Raw genomic sequence first — 18,998 nt, 5'->3', positions numbered from 1 at the left:
CAAGCTTACGATGTTGCCCTGTCATAAACCGAGGGTGTCGGGATACGTCTTGCCATCTGTATATCTAATAGTAAGGTGGTGTAGTATCGAAGACACACTCTGTGGAGGTGACCATTATCAAGAGCATATACAAAGGCTCAAAGCATATACAAATGTACTTCTCAATAGAAGATAAGGACCATCCGATTCTTTTAGATAACAACAGATCTTGATGACGTATTACCTACAGTGAGGGAATCGAAAGGTCCTTAAGGCATTATGAGTGGTAAATTTTGTAACCTGTGTATTTATGGTATGTATTTGGAAAAGGATTACATACGGTCTGCAGTAATTGTGAGACGTGTCATGTTTCTAAAGTTCTCTGCTGTTTTCCATCTTAAGGACAATTTGGCAAGTCCACTGAAAGCACCAGGGGCAGGAAGATTCCTAGAAAATGAAATTGAAGACATTATCGATAAAGCTAACTTTTTATCACTACCTTTTGCAATATTTTATTCAAATTAGTTTCCTATACATTTTCGTCATGTAGAGCTTAATTAAAGCAACGTTATGTGTACAGTTCTTCTTGTCAGTGTGGCAGAAGAGGTCCTCAGTCAGATGGTCAAATGCATAATCTGCCTGATTGTGTGTTCTTGTAATCTGTACCAACCGGGGCGTGATCATTGTTATCAACATAGTTGGTATGTCACCAACATTCCATTATCCTCATGACAAGTATCATATATGCCACTAAGATGGTTGGTTGTTCTTTAACTCCTCACTCAGCATATTCCAGCTATATGGCAGTGGTCTGTAAATACTAGTAAACGAGTCTGGTCCAGATAATCCAGTGATCTACAGCATGGGGGATACGATGTGTCAATCAAGTCAGCGATCCTGACTACCCCATCCCGTTATGTGCCTCTTACGACAAACATGGGTTTCTGAAGACCCGGATCTTCACGGGATTCGCCGCAAATTAAATGCAATAATTTATACCAGATACTGGACGGTTGGTTTCCGCACTTACTCATGTCCTAGCACGAGGTCCTCAGCTAGGTGGAGTCCCAAGACAGTTGGGTACAGTAATGGCGAGACATCAAGACACTCACGAAGGAACGCTACTACGTCGGTTTTATTCCAGTGAAAGACCTCCGTCCGAATAACCGTATCTGAACTAATTCAAAGGAAGATTCAGTTGTGTTACTGATAGGAAATTAAATTGTTTCAATCCAGATAAAACGTTGTAGAACATCAGTCAGTCATGTTCATGACATAAAAGTGTTTAGTATGCATGGATCTGATGACCATGGGTTCGAATCCCAGCTTCACTATCACTATTGTATGTCAACAGTATCACGAAATAAGCCTTAGCCCTAAAATCAAAATCACCCTTTTAACACGAAGAACAAGCAATGTGTACCAGATCATAAAGTCAGGTGATGACAAAGTAAAAAACCAAGGGAGTGGGGATGGTATTGGAGTACATACGTTTTCGCCTTCTCGCGACAGCAAGTAAGCAAAGGTATGAGGCCAATAATATCTGCAATGTTGGACGTGTCAATAAAATCAAACTTGAGATCTTCTGGAATATCGGTCTCGCATACTGAAATTGCCTCTCCAAACCAAAGGTGTATCTGAAAAGCAACACTTTTATATACTAACGGACACATTTATATGTTATGCACTATACAAAATGCAATAAAAATATGCAACTTTCTGCACAAATTCAAGAAAATATCGCCTCGGCTTTAAGGCCGTGATACACAATTTACATGTATATGTTTATGCAAAATTCTGATGTTTGTTTGATTGGTACCGATATAGGTGTTATTCTACGTGAAATTGTTAGTAACCTTTCTAAGGATTTAAGAATCAAGGTCAAGCGTAAAGGACTAGAACCAAGGACTGGAGTGAATGACAAACATCAAGGACTGGAGTGAAGGGCAAGCGTCAAGGGTTGGGATTAAGGACACGGGTCAAGAATTGGAATCAAAGACAAGCGTCAAGGACTGGAGTCAAGGACATGCATCAAGAATCGGAGTCAAGCATAGGAGTAAAGGACAAGTGTCAATGACTGGAGTCAATTCAGCTGCAGGGGACCATGCATCCTATACAAGTTAGGCCACAGTGCAGAACCCGCCCTTCTACGAGTGCAAAACGATCTGCTCATGGCTGCTCAATGACTGGAGTCAATTCAGCTGCAGGAGACCATGCAATCCTATACAAGGTAGGCCACAGTGCAGAACCCGCTCTTCTACGAGTGCAAAACGATCGGCTCATGGCTGCTAGAGGTCAATGCTAGACCTCTCGGCAGCATTCGAGACAACAGACCTGGTGTCATTATTGGAAGACCAGGTTGAACTGACTGGACAGGTTTTGTGATGGTTAAAATGATATCTTAGCAAACGACGTCAAACAGTTATCATTAAAAGGGCAGCTTGACCCGATCAAGTGAAATACCCATCATGCACAACGTAACTGTCACAACTGGTTGAGTCTATTATTGTGAAGGGGTGCACCTTTGTCTGTTGATTGCCAACATGAGACTTAACAGTCGAGACAAGGTCGCCGCTGGACACCTCATTGTTGAGAAAATGTCAGCAATGTCCTAACTTTCTTTCAACAAGCAACTACAGATGCTTTAAGGTTTAGGTTCCACTACACTATATGAATATCACATGCCCGAGCGAGGACCGTATGGAAACAACTCAAACGGACAGAGGCCTGTGACAGCTGTGATTGGATGAAATAGTGTAAGATGTGTATGTGTTTTAAAAGCACATCCACCCTGTTATTAAAACTGACCACAATTTTAAGTATTTAGTGCTGTCATTTTTATCACCATGGGTTATGCTTATGTGTGTACATATATTTTGAAGTAGGTGACATTCGGTGCGGAGCTGGGGGTTGATGTGTTCCGCTTCCTGTGCTTGGCAAATGTGGCGGACAAGTTGGCCACAACTTGTGTTTTATTGTAGCTTAGAGGACAGACTGTGCCCATGTGTACATGGAATGGTTGTTGATAGCCTGGATATTTAAAAAAAAAAATATAAGGTTACTATAGAAGTCTATGGGAAAACATTTGGTGTTGTGTAACCTGTAGGGTTCGAGCACATTTCAGTAATTTATACTTTACATGCTTTCCTGTGTTTATTTCACCATGGAAACAAGTCAGTATTAATGTGGAGGCAAATTTAAAGGTAATGGGAGTAAAGATGGGGCTGTTTTGAGTGGAATAGATTGTTCTAGTGTTGTGAATATGAACGTTGCTTCGTTTTGAGGCCCAACAGTGGTAATAGACCCCTATGGTGAGTTCTACCCTTGATTAATGGTTACCTGCTTCTACATTTGTTGGAACTGATGAATTTGACAACAAAGTAAGCCAAAATCAACACTATTATAACAATGTGAGTGTCTGAGGTAATCCCTTGAGGGTCAAATTAAAGTTAAATGATAAGAAAATCATGATATATGTTCACTGCACAGCAGAACATGTCACAAACCCTTGTTTTAAATGTAAACATTGAAGCATATGGTCAATTCTTTCTATCTGACCCCTTTTGCATGTGAATCAACTTAATTTTCTTTCCTTTTTTTAAAATAAAAAATCCCCCTTTTTAACACATATGACTTTCAAAATGATTTTTTGTTTTATCTACAACTGTCCCATTACTGTTTTGGATTTTATGATTTGACATTTAATATAATAGCAACATTATTTTCAGCTTGCAGAATGCCTGTTGATGAATGGGGAGGTGTGTATGCACACACACAGCAGAAACAGAAGTCTTCACATCCAATGTGGTATTTCGACAAGCCGGTCTGAAGTCTGTTGTTGACTCCGTCTAATCAAGCACACGCCCTTTTCTTCGATATGTCTTACCACCTTGTAGCAGTTGCAGTACTTGGATATGTAGGTACATACAGTACATTTAAGTACCCCAGTCCAGTTAAAACACCACAATGTCTGACTGGTAACTTCCACCACTCGGTCATCGTCATCCCTAGAAGTTTCTGACCATGCTCTCTTAATGCCTCACTGTGCAGTATTTCTTTTTGCCAGACATGAATTAAGGGCTGTACATGAACCCAAGAAGTTGATTAGATGTAAATAATAACAACTGACCCTTGTAGAGTGGGTCTGACCACAAATTTTATTGACATGAGAGTGTGTGATGTCTTTAAATTATCTCCCTTGTTTACCCATTTACAATATGTCTTCTTGTCACCCAGTAACCCATAAATTATTGCAGAGAAACACTGTTTTTAGCTGATACTGTCAAATACTGTTAACTGTGAATAGAAATATTCAGTTTTGGGCAGGTTAACCAATAAACTTCCAAAATTATGAGGATATTTTCACTTTGTACCCTCTAAACTGGCTTATACATGAAACTGTCAAGTCGAACAACCTGAAAACAATACACAGTAAATAGTTTTGATTTCCTGGAAGTTTTTTAGAGTCTTAGCTTGATGAATCAATAGATTCAAGCATAAGTTCCTCTCATGCTGTGGTCTAAAAGTGATTTCAGCTGTTTAAGGGGTCATTTGCCTTGATCGACGAACAGGCGGCAGGGTATTCTGATCAGTGTTCCAGACAGCTAGGCATTATGCATCTCCTCACTTAATACTTTCTGACAAACTTCATCAACCAGCCTTACATATGTCAAGATGCTAAACCTGCTTAATGTGAAATCTCTCCAATTTCTGGCCTGTATTCCATGATTTTGGTCGTTCAAAATATATTCTAGGTTGATATGATGTAGGCAGCCCCAGTCATGTATGGAATCAACCCATGACCCCCTTCTTTTGTGAAATAGGAGTAAACTCCCATGGTATATACATGATTTGAAAACTTTCTCTATGAAAGCAGAAATGCATTTTTGCAAAGCTTTGATGAAGTAGACATGATGTAACTCTCACACCTCTATCAGTGCAGCAAATCTCTTTATTCTTTTGCCATAATAGATATGTTGGACAGAAAAAAATATTGAGGTTTCATGCAGTTTTATTTTTTTTTCTGAGAAGTATACAGTACATAAATCACAGATTGGCCTAGTGCAGATGCAGATCATTTTTTCTACAGGTTCCACTACACTATATGAATATCACATGCTGCCCGAGCGAGGACCTGTGACAGCTGTGATTGGATGAAATAGTGTAAGATGTGTATGTGTTTTAAAAGCACATCCACCCTGTTATTAAAACTGACCACAATTTTAAGTATTTAGTGCTGTCATTTTTATCACCATGGGTTATGCTTATGTGTGTACATATATTTTGAAGTAGGTGACATTCGGTGCGGAGCTGGGGGTTGATGTGTTCCGCTTCCTGTGCTTGGCAAATGTGGCGGACAAGTTGGCCACAACTTGTGTTTTATTGTAGCTTAGAGGACAGACTGTGCCCATGTGTACATGGAATGGCTGTTGATAGCCTGGATATTTTAAAAAAAATATAAGGTTACTATAGAAGTCTATGGGAAAACATTTGGTGTTGTGTAACCTTTAGGGCAACTAGCCGCGGGGCAACTGCTGTTTCCGGTCACGATTGAGAGTGTATAGTTTTTGTGAAAGTACACAACGTCTTTACGTTGTAATGTTAGTAAACCAGAATAGATAGCACATGACTCTATAGACAATTAAGTTAGAACACGAAATAATATTCAGACATGTTGCTTTCCGGGACAAGTTCTGTAACGAATCCATATGTGCATGTTTAGCACGAAAGTAACTCTCTGCTCTCCTGTTATATGAAGTTCACTAGACATGCCATTTGTGCCATCTGACCTCCGCGTCATGCATGCATGTAGAGCTCAAGACAAAAATGACAAAAACAAGATGATGAGTCACTTTATAGGATACTACAAGGTTCTGTTTTGGGACCAACACTGCTTACCCTATACCATTTACCTATCGGCTACAGAGTCAGGAAGTATTTCACTTGCGCGCTGACGACCCTCAGTCTATGTGGGTTTCAAACCGAATGTCGCTGCTTCTACTACAGCTCTACGTGACTCCATTACTGCATGCGTCAAAGAGAAAAAGACCTAGATGACCACTCCCTACAATTTAAAGTGGCACTAACCCAGTGCAATTTACGTGGTCTGGCTGTTGATTTTGTTATTGATTTTCTCCTGTGAGTTCCAAGATGAGATCCTAGAATTCGTGAATAGTTCGTGACCTCTGCATGCGCAATTGATAGTGTAAGTATAGGCTGATCAACAAAAAGAGGACATTATGTTTACTTCATCATTATGTAAACAAATGAAAACACTGAAGTTTAATCATCTTCCAGTGGTAAAACGTGGTAAAACGTTACCTGTTACGACTGAAAAATACTGAAAATACGTCTTTTTATTTTGTCTTATAGTCCTAATTAGTTTGCTGTCATATTTGTATGCATTTTGAAACTTGATAAAAAAAAAAATATTTGGATCGAGGTCAACACTGTTATGATTCCAATTTCAGCCACTGGAAGTAGGTGAAAGTTATATTAGGCCAAGTTCACAAGCTAAAATCTTAGAGTTATGTGCAAGTCCTCTCTGGCTCTTGAGCGTCATTATGAGGAGAGATGGCTACTTTCACATACGAAGAATGCAGCGAAGACGTTCGTCCATGCTGTTGTTACATCACGCTTTGACTATTGCCATGGTCTCTTTTACAGCTTTACATTTAGAATATAGAAGACCTTGAACGATTCAACCGTGTCTTGAAAACTCACTTTTTTGACAGTGCTTTGGCCTAAACGCGTCCGATAAAAGTTGTTGGGAAAAGCGCTTTATAAATACTATCTTCAGTATATTTCTATAAGCTTAGGATTGAAGTCAAGAACTGAAGACACGATCTGTAGTCAATTATAGAAGTCAGTTACTTGAACCAAGGACAGAAGTCAAATACTTACCTTTATGCTACATCCATTGCTTAACGCTGACTGGTAACTTTCAACCCACTCTCTCAATATTTCGAGATACAGCGAAGACAGTGTGACTTTTTCTCCATCGTACCTGGACGTGAAATTGCATAATTACACACCTAGAAGATTAACCAAACGTTATTGAGGGAGTGACACGATTACGTTAGGTTTACGTCGATTTTAAAAATATTCCAGCGGCAGGGGACACCAGAAATGGGTTTCACACCTTGTACCCATGTAGGGAATTAAACCCAAGTCTTCGGTGTACCTAGCAAAGAAGAATTGGTTTATACTAGACCAATCCTTCGGTAATCATGAGAAGTCGTTAAGTGTGCACTCGTTATTTATCCGATGGTTCAACCAGTGAAACACAGAGAACTGAGCCCGAATTCAAAACACAATTTCAATGTTCTTCAATATAATGGACGGGCATTATTTTCTGAATCTCGGTTGCAAGCCCACTGTGTAGTGTTTACGGGGCTTACAGAGGGTGAGCCGTCGTTTTAACAAGACATGGTGAACAAACATAGTACCGCTACATAGTTGTGTCTCGGTCGTTACTGGTCCGACTGATTAGTGAATTTGTATGGACCATTTTGTAAATATATTACTATCTCGACTTGTTAAGTTAGAATACACATTTAAATCATGCAAGATTACGGTCTGATAAAAATGTCAGCTTGTAATGTCATATTATCAGCTTATTGATGGACAGACACAGACAGACAGACAGACTTGAAAGACTGACATGTATAAAATGTATTGTATATACATCTTTTATGCATATACAAGCCACTAAACGGAACAGTAAACACGTTCATTGTTCCCACTACATGGGTTAGACTACAGTACTTAAAACAACTTGCACAGAATGGTTGTTCTCCGCAGTAAATGACAATGGCAGTAAAATCAGAGCATGAACGGAAGTAAGCAGTCACAAACACGCATGCATCATTCCTCTGTCGCCCGTCTGAAGCTGTTTAGTAGTATGTATGTTTATAAAGCCAGTGCAAAAAGCACATGTATGAATCCTGTCTGGAGTAGGTTCTCTTCGAACTGCTCGTTGAAAGAATCGACTGTAATTCGGTATTAAATACGCTATAACGGAGAGAGGTACACTCACACTCCAGTACGATCTCGAATTCACAGATAGAGAGAAAGTCAGACTGACTAACTCATACTTACATACATTACATACATACCTATGTAGCTGCAGATCAATGTCATAACACAGGAATGGTGTACTGTCCATCACCACTGTCCATGAACAGCAACCAGGTCTATAAAACGTCACATTGGTTTGGAAATTGTCTCGAATGTGTTCACATGAGTGAGGTCCCGAATTGATTCTTGTAACGCCAGTGGTGACATATTCTCTGATTTCTTGACGATATCTTAAAATAACGAATCACAGTTAATTTTACAATTAAACGAGACTTACCTGTAAGTTGAAGTTTGGTTGGGATTCTGCTACGTCACAGGAGTGCTGGAGGTTAACATGAGATTGCGCAGTGCGATCGAGCATCAGTATTTAAAGTAGATTGTTGACACCAGTGAGTTTGAGCTAACCAACCGCGTTGGCCAACAGGGTGGGAGTGAGGAGGGCATGTTAACCTCCAGCACTCCTGTGACGTAGCAGAATCCCAACCAAACTTCAACTTACAGGTAAGTCTCGTTTAATTCTAAAATTCTGCTACGTCACAGTGCTTCCGGTTCCCATGAGATTTGAAAGGTACCTGGTGTCATAAAATCATCACAGGAAGCCACTCTTCATTAAATTAACACCCATTTATTGTCACTTGCCACTAATTTCCAACTAGTAAAATGACTAGAATACATGCACATTAAACATGTTAAAACCAAGTTCTATAAGTCACCATCATGCAATAATCGACACAAGTGTGTTCACTGTGTTGCAGTTGTAGTCCTATTAATACAAAAAGCACCAATGTGATTAGAGATCTAATCTGGAGGGAGTTTCCTGACTAGCAGTAACAATTGTGTCATACATATTGCTGGTACCAGTGTCAACTGGGAGCCGGTAATGTTTGGCAAATGTCTGGGCTGATGTCCAACCCGCTGTCCTCAGAATGTCCGTGATCGGCACCTGTGCCACACTGGCTGCTGAAGAGGCTGCCGCCCTCGTACTGTGAGCACAGAACACCGAAGTATCTATTCCTGCCGCTGCAAGGACTTGCCGAATCCACCTTGCTATAGTGGATGTGCCGACTTTCTTATGGGGTTTTTGGAAACTAATCAGCACTTGTTTTTCCTCTCCCCTTAAATCCAATGTGGCATCTAAATATGCCCTTAGAGTCCGATAGACACAGAGATTGCTTTCGGTCTCAAATCTATCTATGTCTACAAACTGTGCTGGCCTACCAGGTGTTCTCTGCTTTAGTCTATTGAGTACAAACACAATTTTGTTATCCATCATTTTCATGTTTAGGATATCCAAAGTCTGCAGAGATTGTAGTCTGTTAGCTGTGGCCAGTCAGGTATTTCAAGGTCAGTTCACAGTTCCTTCCTAAGCTATCAATGTATGTGAATACTGTGCTCACATCCCACACGTTCTTGTACCTTGACCTGGTGGGCCTCTGTTGGAACACACCTTTCAAAAATCTACATACTAACGGGTCCGAACCAACACTAATTCCACTACTAATTGAGACTAAAGCACTTACTGCTGACCTAGCTGTATTTAAGCTACTGTAGCTAAGACCTTGTTCATACAGTACATGCAGAAATCCAAGTAACTCAGCTACAGTTCCCTGAAGTGGATCAATGTCCCTTTCACTGCAATATGCCTCCCACTTGTGGAGGTGAACCTGGTATTGTCGCTGAGTTGAACCACGCCATGATTGGGTGATGACTTTCCCAATTCGTTCCGGAATGCCTCGGAGCGTGAGGGCTTCCCGGATAAGCGGCATGCCACTAGTTGCAGCTTTTTCCTCAACGGGTGCAAAGAGTTGTTGTGCGGCAACCTCAGCAGGTCCATCCTGCGCGGCAGAAAACGAGGATGATCCACCAGCATCCTCAGCACCGTGTCGTACCAGGGCTGCGTTGGCCAGTTCGGCAGCACCATGGTTGCTTCCCCCTTCTCCTTCCTCAGCTTCTGGAGACACTGGGGTATCACACTGAAGGGAGGAAACATATACACATATAAGTTCTGCCATGATATAGAGAAAGCATCTGTTGCTTTAGCAGCTGGGTCTGGTTTCCAAGCTACATATGGCATGAATTGTTTATTAAGCCGAGATGCAAACAGGTCAATATCAGGTAGGCCCCACAATTGAGCCACAGATTCAAACACACTAGGAAGTAACTGCCATTCCGTTCTATCATCAAAAATGCGGGATTCTTTGTCAGCTTGTATGTTACAAGTGCCAGGTATATGACTAGCACTAACCCAAATGCTCCTTTCTATGCACCATTGCCAAAGTTTCTTCACTATTTTGTTACAGTTATGTGATTTGCTTCCTCCCATTGAATTTATATATGCAATAGCCGTAGAATTGTCCAACTGTAATTTGATGTGGCAGTGGGTTTTGTCCTTGCACAATGATTGGAGGGCGAGGAAACATGCCAGTAATTCTAACTCATTGATGTGACACTGATTCTCATCCCTTGTCCAGCGCCCATTCGCTGTCTGATTATTTAGATGGGCCCCCCAACCAGCTAGTGATGCATCTGAGAACAAGGTACACTCAGGAGCTGGAATTAACACTGGTTTAAATGCACTCTCAACCTCCTCTACCCACCAATCTAGGTTGTCACGCATGGCTTGTGTAATGATCATGGTTGCATCATAATTGCCACACACTCTCTTTAGAGCTACAGTTTTTGCCTGTTCAAGTTCTCGGTAGTGGAGCTGTCCATACTGGACACCAGGGAAGCTGCTTACTAACAGACCTATCACATGAGCCACTTCCTGAATTCTAGCATATTGCTTATCTGACAACACAGAGCACTCTAGCTTTACTCTTTGTGCTTTCTCGGGTGCCAGTCGTATTGTCACGAACACTGAATTGAGCACAAATCCAAGGAATTCTATCTCTTGAGTAGGTACCAGCTTAGATTTCTCAGCATGTATGATGAATCCCAGGTCTTGGAGTAACGTGACTGTCCGCCTAACATTATCTGCACATTCTACTTTGGTATCTCCCTGGAGGTAAGAGTCTCAAGATATGGAACCACCGTGCAGCCTTGTTGCCTGAGTGTAGCATAAGCAGGTTTAAGTAGTTTAGTGAATCTACGGGGGGCGCAAGCCAGTCCATTGGGTAAACAAGTATATTCATAGAGTATCCCTTGCCACTCAAACCGGAGGAATTTTCTGCAATAGGCACTGAATAATACGCATCCCGCAAATCAATACTTGCCATATAGCACCCCTGGGACATTAATTTGACAGCAGATTGTAAGGTTTCCATTTTAAAATGCTCATACTGAATATTGCTGTTAAATTGCTTAAGATTAAGTATAATCCTATAGGATCCATCTTTCTTCTTCCTGAGAAATATGGGGGATACACATTCCCCGTCACAATGCAGTGTGGGTTTTATCACACCTTTCTCTAGCAATTTAGAGATTTCCCCATCAATAATGTGCTTATCAGTTGTGTTTACCTTGACAGTTCTAGGAGTGGGTATCTGCACATGACTGTTCACCACAAGATCAATATGACAACCAGAAACTGTGTCAAGGATAATCTCATCTGATGTCAAGGATTCCCATTGGGATACAAATTGACTAATACGTCCTGCAGTAAAGCATGCTGATGGGATCAGAGTCAGTCCCTGTACATAATGCTGATTTACCTGCGAGTCCAGATTTAATGTCTGCTGGGCCGACGTGTCTTGCTGGCATTTGATGGGCCTGCATGGGGCCCCCTCTGTTCTCTAAAAAAGCTGGATAGGGACTGTCTCTGTATCCCCTCCCTCGACCTCTGATGATGTATCGAGCACGTCCCCCTCTCTTTCTGGGTGTCCAAGTGAAGTCTCGGTTTGGCTTCGCTTTATTTGCAGCTCGATTGGCTTTCTCTATGTCTTCCAATCGTTTGGCGGCATCACCTCCAAATAGGTAGTTGTTGATGGGCACATTGGTTGAAAATAACGATGTGTAGCTGCCATTGACATCTGGTCGTATGTGCTCTCTTCTGCGAATGTTGAGTTCAAAGTTTGCAAAGCTGGCAACTTGCATGGCATCAATAAGTTCTTTTATGATCACACTCATGTCTCCCAAGATTGGGGTTGAGGAGTTCGATTCCTGAGTGCTCAATGCCGTTTTGAGCTTAAATACCTTGTCTGTGGCTGACGCTATCGCTGTCACCGTTTTTATAAGCATGCTTTGACATTTCTGAGCCTTCTTGTCATTTGTCTGAGTTACCGGTCTCATCAGGTTCCAGATGAGTTCATCCACTCTGGTAGGGACTAGTGAGGGACAATTTTCCGGTCGAACGATGCCGTCCAGTTTCTTCTTGACTGTCTCCTCATCCGGCCGCTCCGTTTTGAAGATCAGGCCATTCACAATTTCTGCCATGGTGGGGTGAATAGCAGGGCTAGTCTTTTCTTTAGCAGTAAGTTCCCCTTGAATATCTTTCAAAAGGGTATCACTATCATCACTAGTGAGTGTAAGCACCTTGTCGGTACATAATAATTTCTCCACTAGATCCACTGTTTTGCTTGTGGAATGCTCACCGTTAGATTCGTGGCCTGCATACTCGTCATCATATTCATTATCTTCATCATGTACATAGTACGCATACGGTTCCTCTGTGTCTGCATCAGACATCTAAGCGTTGGCTTTGATTTCGGCAAAGCCTTGAGTAATAGAGGATTTGATGTCTGCCATAGTGCTAGCCAGCAATTGGCCTAGTTCCACTAAGTCACTGCGAGGAGTGCTAGTTGTCTCTCGAGCATGCGAATTCCTGGGCGCCGCCATCTTGGTCGCCATATTGGGAGCTGCGCCCCCTATGTCCCTTCCATTATCCGTCATGGGTGGTTGAATTTGTACGGAAATCTTCGATTTCCCAATGTGTCCGCTCGCACGCGAGGACGTAGAAGGTGCTTCAACAACCTTATCATGGGCCGACACTGTCCCATGACTATCCGCAGAGATGCTCGCACTCGAGCCTCTGTCCGCCATTGCGGCCTACTTTATGACCTGTCCACGACAGGTTAAAGTTCATACAAAAGTAAACAATGTCCACGTGTTTGAGTGCCTCAAACTGTGCTTCTCTGTGATCACCACCATCTCTACCACGTAGAGATAACAGAGAGAATGTGAATATACACCCGTAGTTACCACGTAACTACAATTCACCGTTAATAGTGTTGACCACGTCAATTTCACTCGATAGCAAAAAGCGCACTGATGCTCGATCGCACTGCGCAATCTCATGGGAACCGGAAGCACTGTGACGTAGCAGAATCAGGATTCACAGATACACATGTTCTTGTGTTTACTTTTTGTTTAGTTCACACACTACTTAGCCAGTCCAGTGAACATGTTGAAACATACCAGGGTATCAGTAGCTCATGATCCAACGTCTTGGACACAATGCATATTCAACAATAGCAAACCCCATTGGATTTGCCTGTAGTAAACCTTTTATTACACAAGTTCTCTTGCACATGATTTCCCACACAAACAAGTGAGTGAGTGAGTTCAGATTTAAAGCAATATTTCAGCCATATCGTGACTAAATCAAGTTATAGATTAAAAATAATTAAAGGTAAATAATGAAATATCGTCAACGAAGTAACACAGTAAAACAACTAGATTATCACATAAAAAAGTTAAACGAAGCAATTAAATCTGCAACACTTAAAGGAGAATACGAGATAATTTCAATAATTTTCGAATTCTGTGTGAAAGATAAAGTCATCAGAAACATATACCCAAAGTTTCATTTACAAATTATGCATATTTACGTCTTAATCGCGAAAACAGTTTATGTTATCTCAGCTTCGGCCGTTATGCGCATTCCGCTGGAAGTCACGTGACCTTTCCGCTTGTGACGTCAAATGTGACAAGCGTCTAAAGACCAAGCGCTCCAGAAATATAAGTCGCGTTTCAGCAAATGGTAGGATGGTTTACTCAGTTACCTGGGGATGCATGGAATCATCGAACAATGAAAAGAGCCACCTTTTCACCCGTTTTCCAAGTATGAAGACAGATTTAGGCAAGTTCATTCCCAGTCAGGAGCGCTAACTTTCAAGACTAGTTGACGTCGGAATGCCCTCACCACAGTCACACCTAAGACTACATTTTTGTTTGTTTGTGTGTGTGTGTGTGTGTGTGTGTGTGTGCGTGTGCGTGTGCGTGTGCGTGTGTGTGTAATATTTTTTTCTGTATTTTATTTGTTGAAGTAGTTTGCCTGTTGAGGGAATTTAGGAGTATTATGCAATAAGGTATTATTTTCAGCTGCGTAACTGCGTGTGTTTGACGGTTGTTCGTGCCACTGTCTGACGGATGTTATACAATGTGTGTTGACTAAAGGTGTGTCATTTTAATATCATCATGGTTTTTACCCTTGTGCTATTGTGTCTCATATGCCTAAAGAGGCCGTACACTGTATCAGAGTCTGACACAGTGTAATAAACAATTTCCTCTTTATCAGAATGAGAATCAATCAACTTTACCCATCAAACATAAAACGCGCTTCTTGCTTCGAATGCTATCATAAACAAACACCTCATAAGCCGTGTATTTTACAAGACGATTTGTTACAACAAAACTAATTCCGATGAACGTAAGAATAAAATGGTACCTATTGCACGGATTGTAAGATGTGAAAAAATGTCAACTGCGTAAAAAGCTAGACAGCAATTAGTACTTCATGAATAAAGGGGATGCTAGGGATTATGGATGCATAGAAAAGGAACAAAATACATACTCAAAGTCATTTCGAAATGTTTGCAAGTGTGCATCAAATAATGCCATATTGGGTGGGTGCGGTAGATGCGCGCACGTTTCTACTCAAAGGCGTGTTATAAAGTTTTGGTTAAAAGTATTAAGAATGGAATCACACCTCTCTCCTCACCAGTGTTACCTATTCCTATAAAAAAGCAAAACTTGATGAACATGGTAAGAATACATATGTTTCACATGACCGTCACTTACTTTTCACAACTGGTCTTTCGTATGTTTGGATAGAGCAACGTGCAGGAAAAATACAAATGTTTAATAGCACTTTTGCGCAAAGAATCCGTGATATATATACCCAGCTTTGGCATGAGTCTCTTTGTACATCCACAACTTTCAGGAATTACTCTACTTTCAAATCAATATTACAACCTTACACCACTAAGTGATAACACCTTGATTCGTGACATTCTGTAAAGGACAAGGTATGATAGAGGCCCTTACTGGCCCGCAACCTTACACCACTAAGTGATAACACCTTGATTCGTGACATTCTGTAAAGGACAAGGTATGATAGAGGCCCTTACTGGCCAACAACATGTCATGATTATCAAAATTTTACAACACGATAAATATTTAGCATAAAAAGGGCTAAATTAATTGTTGAAGTTACCTCCAATTGCAATTTTATGTTTTTAGTGTTGTTAGGTTTCCTCTTTGAAGACCTCAAAGTTAACATATTTTACAATATCTTCTAGAAACCTACATTTTCTGATTTTCAGAGTGATAGAAAAGTGTGAGCAAAAGCGTGACTCATCTCAATTTTTTCACCACATATGAAGAAAGTAAATTAGAATGCACACCTAAAAATTGTGGTGGGTCACGCTTTTGCTCACATCGAAATCTTTAAAAAAGTACATATTTCGATTTATGAAATTGCCCCATACAACATCTCAAAAAATAAACATTGCCATAAAATAACATCTTTAAAAACAATCCATCACATTTACACATCTGTGCCATGATACATTATATTTTGAATGGTTTTGTGCTCTAAAATACACATTAAAATTTTCACTATCATAAGGCACTCGCAAGTCTGATTTATATGAGAGGTAAACATTGGTTTTTGGTTGTTGGCCTCTGCCAGAAACGTAAGAAGATTCTGAAGATTTTCAAAATATGACCAAGCAGCACTGTAAAGGTGAGAATCTTTGTTTTTATGTCATAATTTGATCATAGTTTTTCTATCATCTGTTAATCAAACACCTTTGAGTCACCTGTCACTGTCAAAATAACACTGTCATTCAACAGGATGGCCATGTATAAACATATGCATTTTCCACGAAATCTTGTACCTTGATGTTTCCAATAACATCTTAGATTTCATTTAACCAAAATGACTACACTTAACGGTATGAAAAGCATTTTCTTTAGCTAGAATAAGAACATTGTATCAAGGTCTAGCAGATGATGAACACAAGCAGATGTCAAGTCATACATAGTAGTTGTAAAGTGTAATATATAAGCTTAAATTCACATTGTAGGGCAAAGGAATATGTAGCCTAATGGTTGCATTAGTTGACCGTTGGAATTATTTTGTTATCAGACATGCAGGTTCAAATCCATATAACATTTCTTTCTTTTTTTCAAAGTTTGTTTATCAAGTCTACAATGTTTAACTAAACTGTTTCACATCAAATCCAAATATTGTATTTTTGTTTGGTAATATATGTTACAACACTGTTGAAACAAGCTTTAATTAACATCATGTAAGTCTTTTCTTAAGACACTGAACATTCACCTTTTCAAGTCGGTCTAGCCGAATTTGTTCCCAATATTTTCAAATTCATATTTTATATATTTTGATCTACTTTAGGTTTAAAAACTCTTGAACACTGCAGTTCTTGACAGTGAATCAGAAACTGAGATTGATGACTGTGTGAATGAAGAGTAATAGTGGATGTACCTGTGGTTTTTAGTGCAACATGATTGGTTAATGTAATAACATATGATGATTGAGATGTTAACTGTATATTTACTAAAACTGGTTGTAAATGCTGACTTGTAAATGAAGCTGTGCCCAAAATGTAGCTTTACCCAAAATAGACCACTGTGACTGTTAGTACAACATGACTGGTTATCATACTTACATGTTGTAAAATTGACCCATGGATTACATTTGCAAAGAATGCCGTGAATAATGACTGGGTTATGGAGACACAATTGGCAAGTAATTGAATTAACAATGTTTTGCAACCCTAATTGGGCCCCTTGAGGTTAAAACATTATGACTGACATTGACATGTTTTTCAGCATGACTACCTGTCGTAAAACTGCTGTAATTTGTATATAATTAAATTTTTATTGTGTTCATTAAAATTCTGGCAATCTGATTGGTTAACTGGGAACATTTCTTTTGAGTTCATTTCCCAATGAATCTGAAAAAAATAAGCCACGCCCACCGCACCGGACTACTTTCGGACCAGAGGAATGTCGGGGAATACCCTTACACGTCGAGGAAATTCCCTTGCACCCGGGTACCTTAATGAACGTTGGGTCAACATTGAAGTGATACATTGTGGTTAACATAAACAAACAACTCAAAATTATCCGTGAACGTTACTAACGTTGCAACGCCTCGACAAGAGCATGCGCACGTTGGAACTTCAGTTCATGGCATCGCAATCCCAGTCACATCACATCCTCTTTCTGCTTGCGCAAATACTACAATCTCAGTTCCACTAACTTTATATCATCGGGCTTCATTTCCAATTCTCACTTTTCAAACTGTCTCTTTCAGTTCGCAGGTAGTAATTCAAACGTTTGAACTTGAAACTTTGCCGATACCGGGACGCGTCACGTTGAGTTGTTCCACTCTGATTCGCCGGCCCATGTTAGCTTGGTTGATTGACAGCTGTTTGGGGGTGCTGTATGCTGATTGGCTAATGGTTTGGTAGGCTTGTCATTTTATGTAAATGAGTCACCTGAGTCATGTCACGCCATTACCGAATTCTTACACCGAAAATGTTAATCGGTGGTAACAATGATATCTGTTTCGATGAATTTGATTATGTTTAAAGAAAATATTGTTGAAAGGGTATAGTATTTGTTGCTGAATTTAATTATAAGGATTGACTGTGTATTTCTTTCGTTGCATTGAAGTATGAAACTAAAAACCAATGTGCAAACTGTATGAATCCGCGTAGCACATTGGTTTTTAGTTTCATACTTCAATGCAACGAAAGAAATACACAATCAATCCTTAAATAATTAAATTTTTATTGTGTTCATTAAAATTCTGGCAATCTGATTGGTTAACTGGGAACATTTCTTTTGAGTTCATTTTCCAATGAATCTGAAATATATGAGCCACGCCCACCGAACCGGACTACTTTCGGACCTGAGGAATGTGGGGGAGTACCTTTACACAGCGAGGAAATTCCCTTGCACTCGGGTACCTTAATGAACTTTGCGTAAACATTGAAGTGATACATTGTGGTTAACGTAAACAAACAACTCAAAATTATCCGTGAACGCTACGCGGATTCATACAGTTTGCACATTGGTTTTTAGTTTCATACTTCAATGCAACGAAAGAAATACACAATCAATCCTTAAATAAATAAAATGACAGTTGTAAATAAGTCATTATGGCACACTGATATTTCAGACTTCTTGTTATTTTTCATGGGAACTGATAAAACCCATTTTGGGCCCCTCTGCACCGAAATTACACCTCAGATCATATAAAATATAGCATTTTTATGCAAAGCTAACTTGTCTCTAAACAAATAACATGTTTTCAGCTAATTCTGTTACTGGGCCAGAAACCACCCTTATCATACTTTGTCCTTACGTATTGCGTTGCATTAGTTTAAAGTTAATTTATTGAAAAAAAACCCGACTGTACTAATGAAAGCATTCCTGTATTACACAAAACGACGCTAAGTTGCTGACCCTCTTAAATTTAGTTATTCACAAAACGACTGAAATGTTTAGTCATTTCAATGACTGATTCCACAATCTCACTGTAACATATACACTCTCAACGCCTTTGTTCTGCCACATATCTTCAGTTGATGGAGTTTGACAATTGTTGTGCTTTTCACGCTGTTAGGCAAGTTAAACGAAGGTCGTAATCGAGTCAATACCAGGCAATCCATGGTCGATATTGTGATCAACGACCCAGGAATAGGTGGCACCCATTCAGATACAGCCACGTAATCAACTTCATT

General features: G+C 40.1%; 1 protein-coding gene across 1 annotated transcript in view; it reads right to left on the bottom strand.

The window, feature by feature from the left end:
- LOC137298414 (uncharacterized) overlaps positions 1–18,998 on the bottom strand; it is a 34,361-nt gene that overhangs the window by 13,233 nt on the left and 2,130 nt on the right. Inside the window, exons 3-7 of the mRNA XM_067830676.1 lie at positions 8,097–8,288; positions 6,883–6,985; positions 1,471–1,616; positions 1,010–1,156; positions 320–426 (exon numbers count right to left, since the gene is read on the bottom strand). Of these exons, the coding sequence (XP_067686777.1) occupies positions 320–426; positions 1,010–1,156; positions 1,471–1,616; positions 6,883–6,985; positions 8,097–8,288 (695 nt within the window). The remainder of the gene's footprint in view (positions 1–319; positions 427–1,009; positions 1,157–1,470; positions 1,617–6,882; positions 6,986–8,096; positions 8,289–18,998) is intronic.

This window comes from Haliotis asinina, chromosome 10 (assembly GCF_037392515.1).
Source record: "Haliotis asinina isolate JCU_RB_2024 chromosome 10, JCU_Hal_asi_v2, whole genome shotgun sequence".
Taxonomy (NCBI): Eukaryota; Metazoa; Mollusca; class Gastropoda; order Lepetellida; family Haliotidae; genus Haliotis; species Haliotis asinina.
This window is presented reverse-complemented; position numbering and strand designations above follow the sequence as displayed.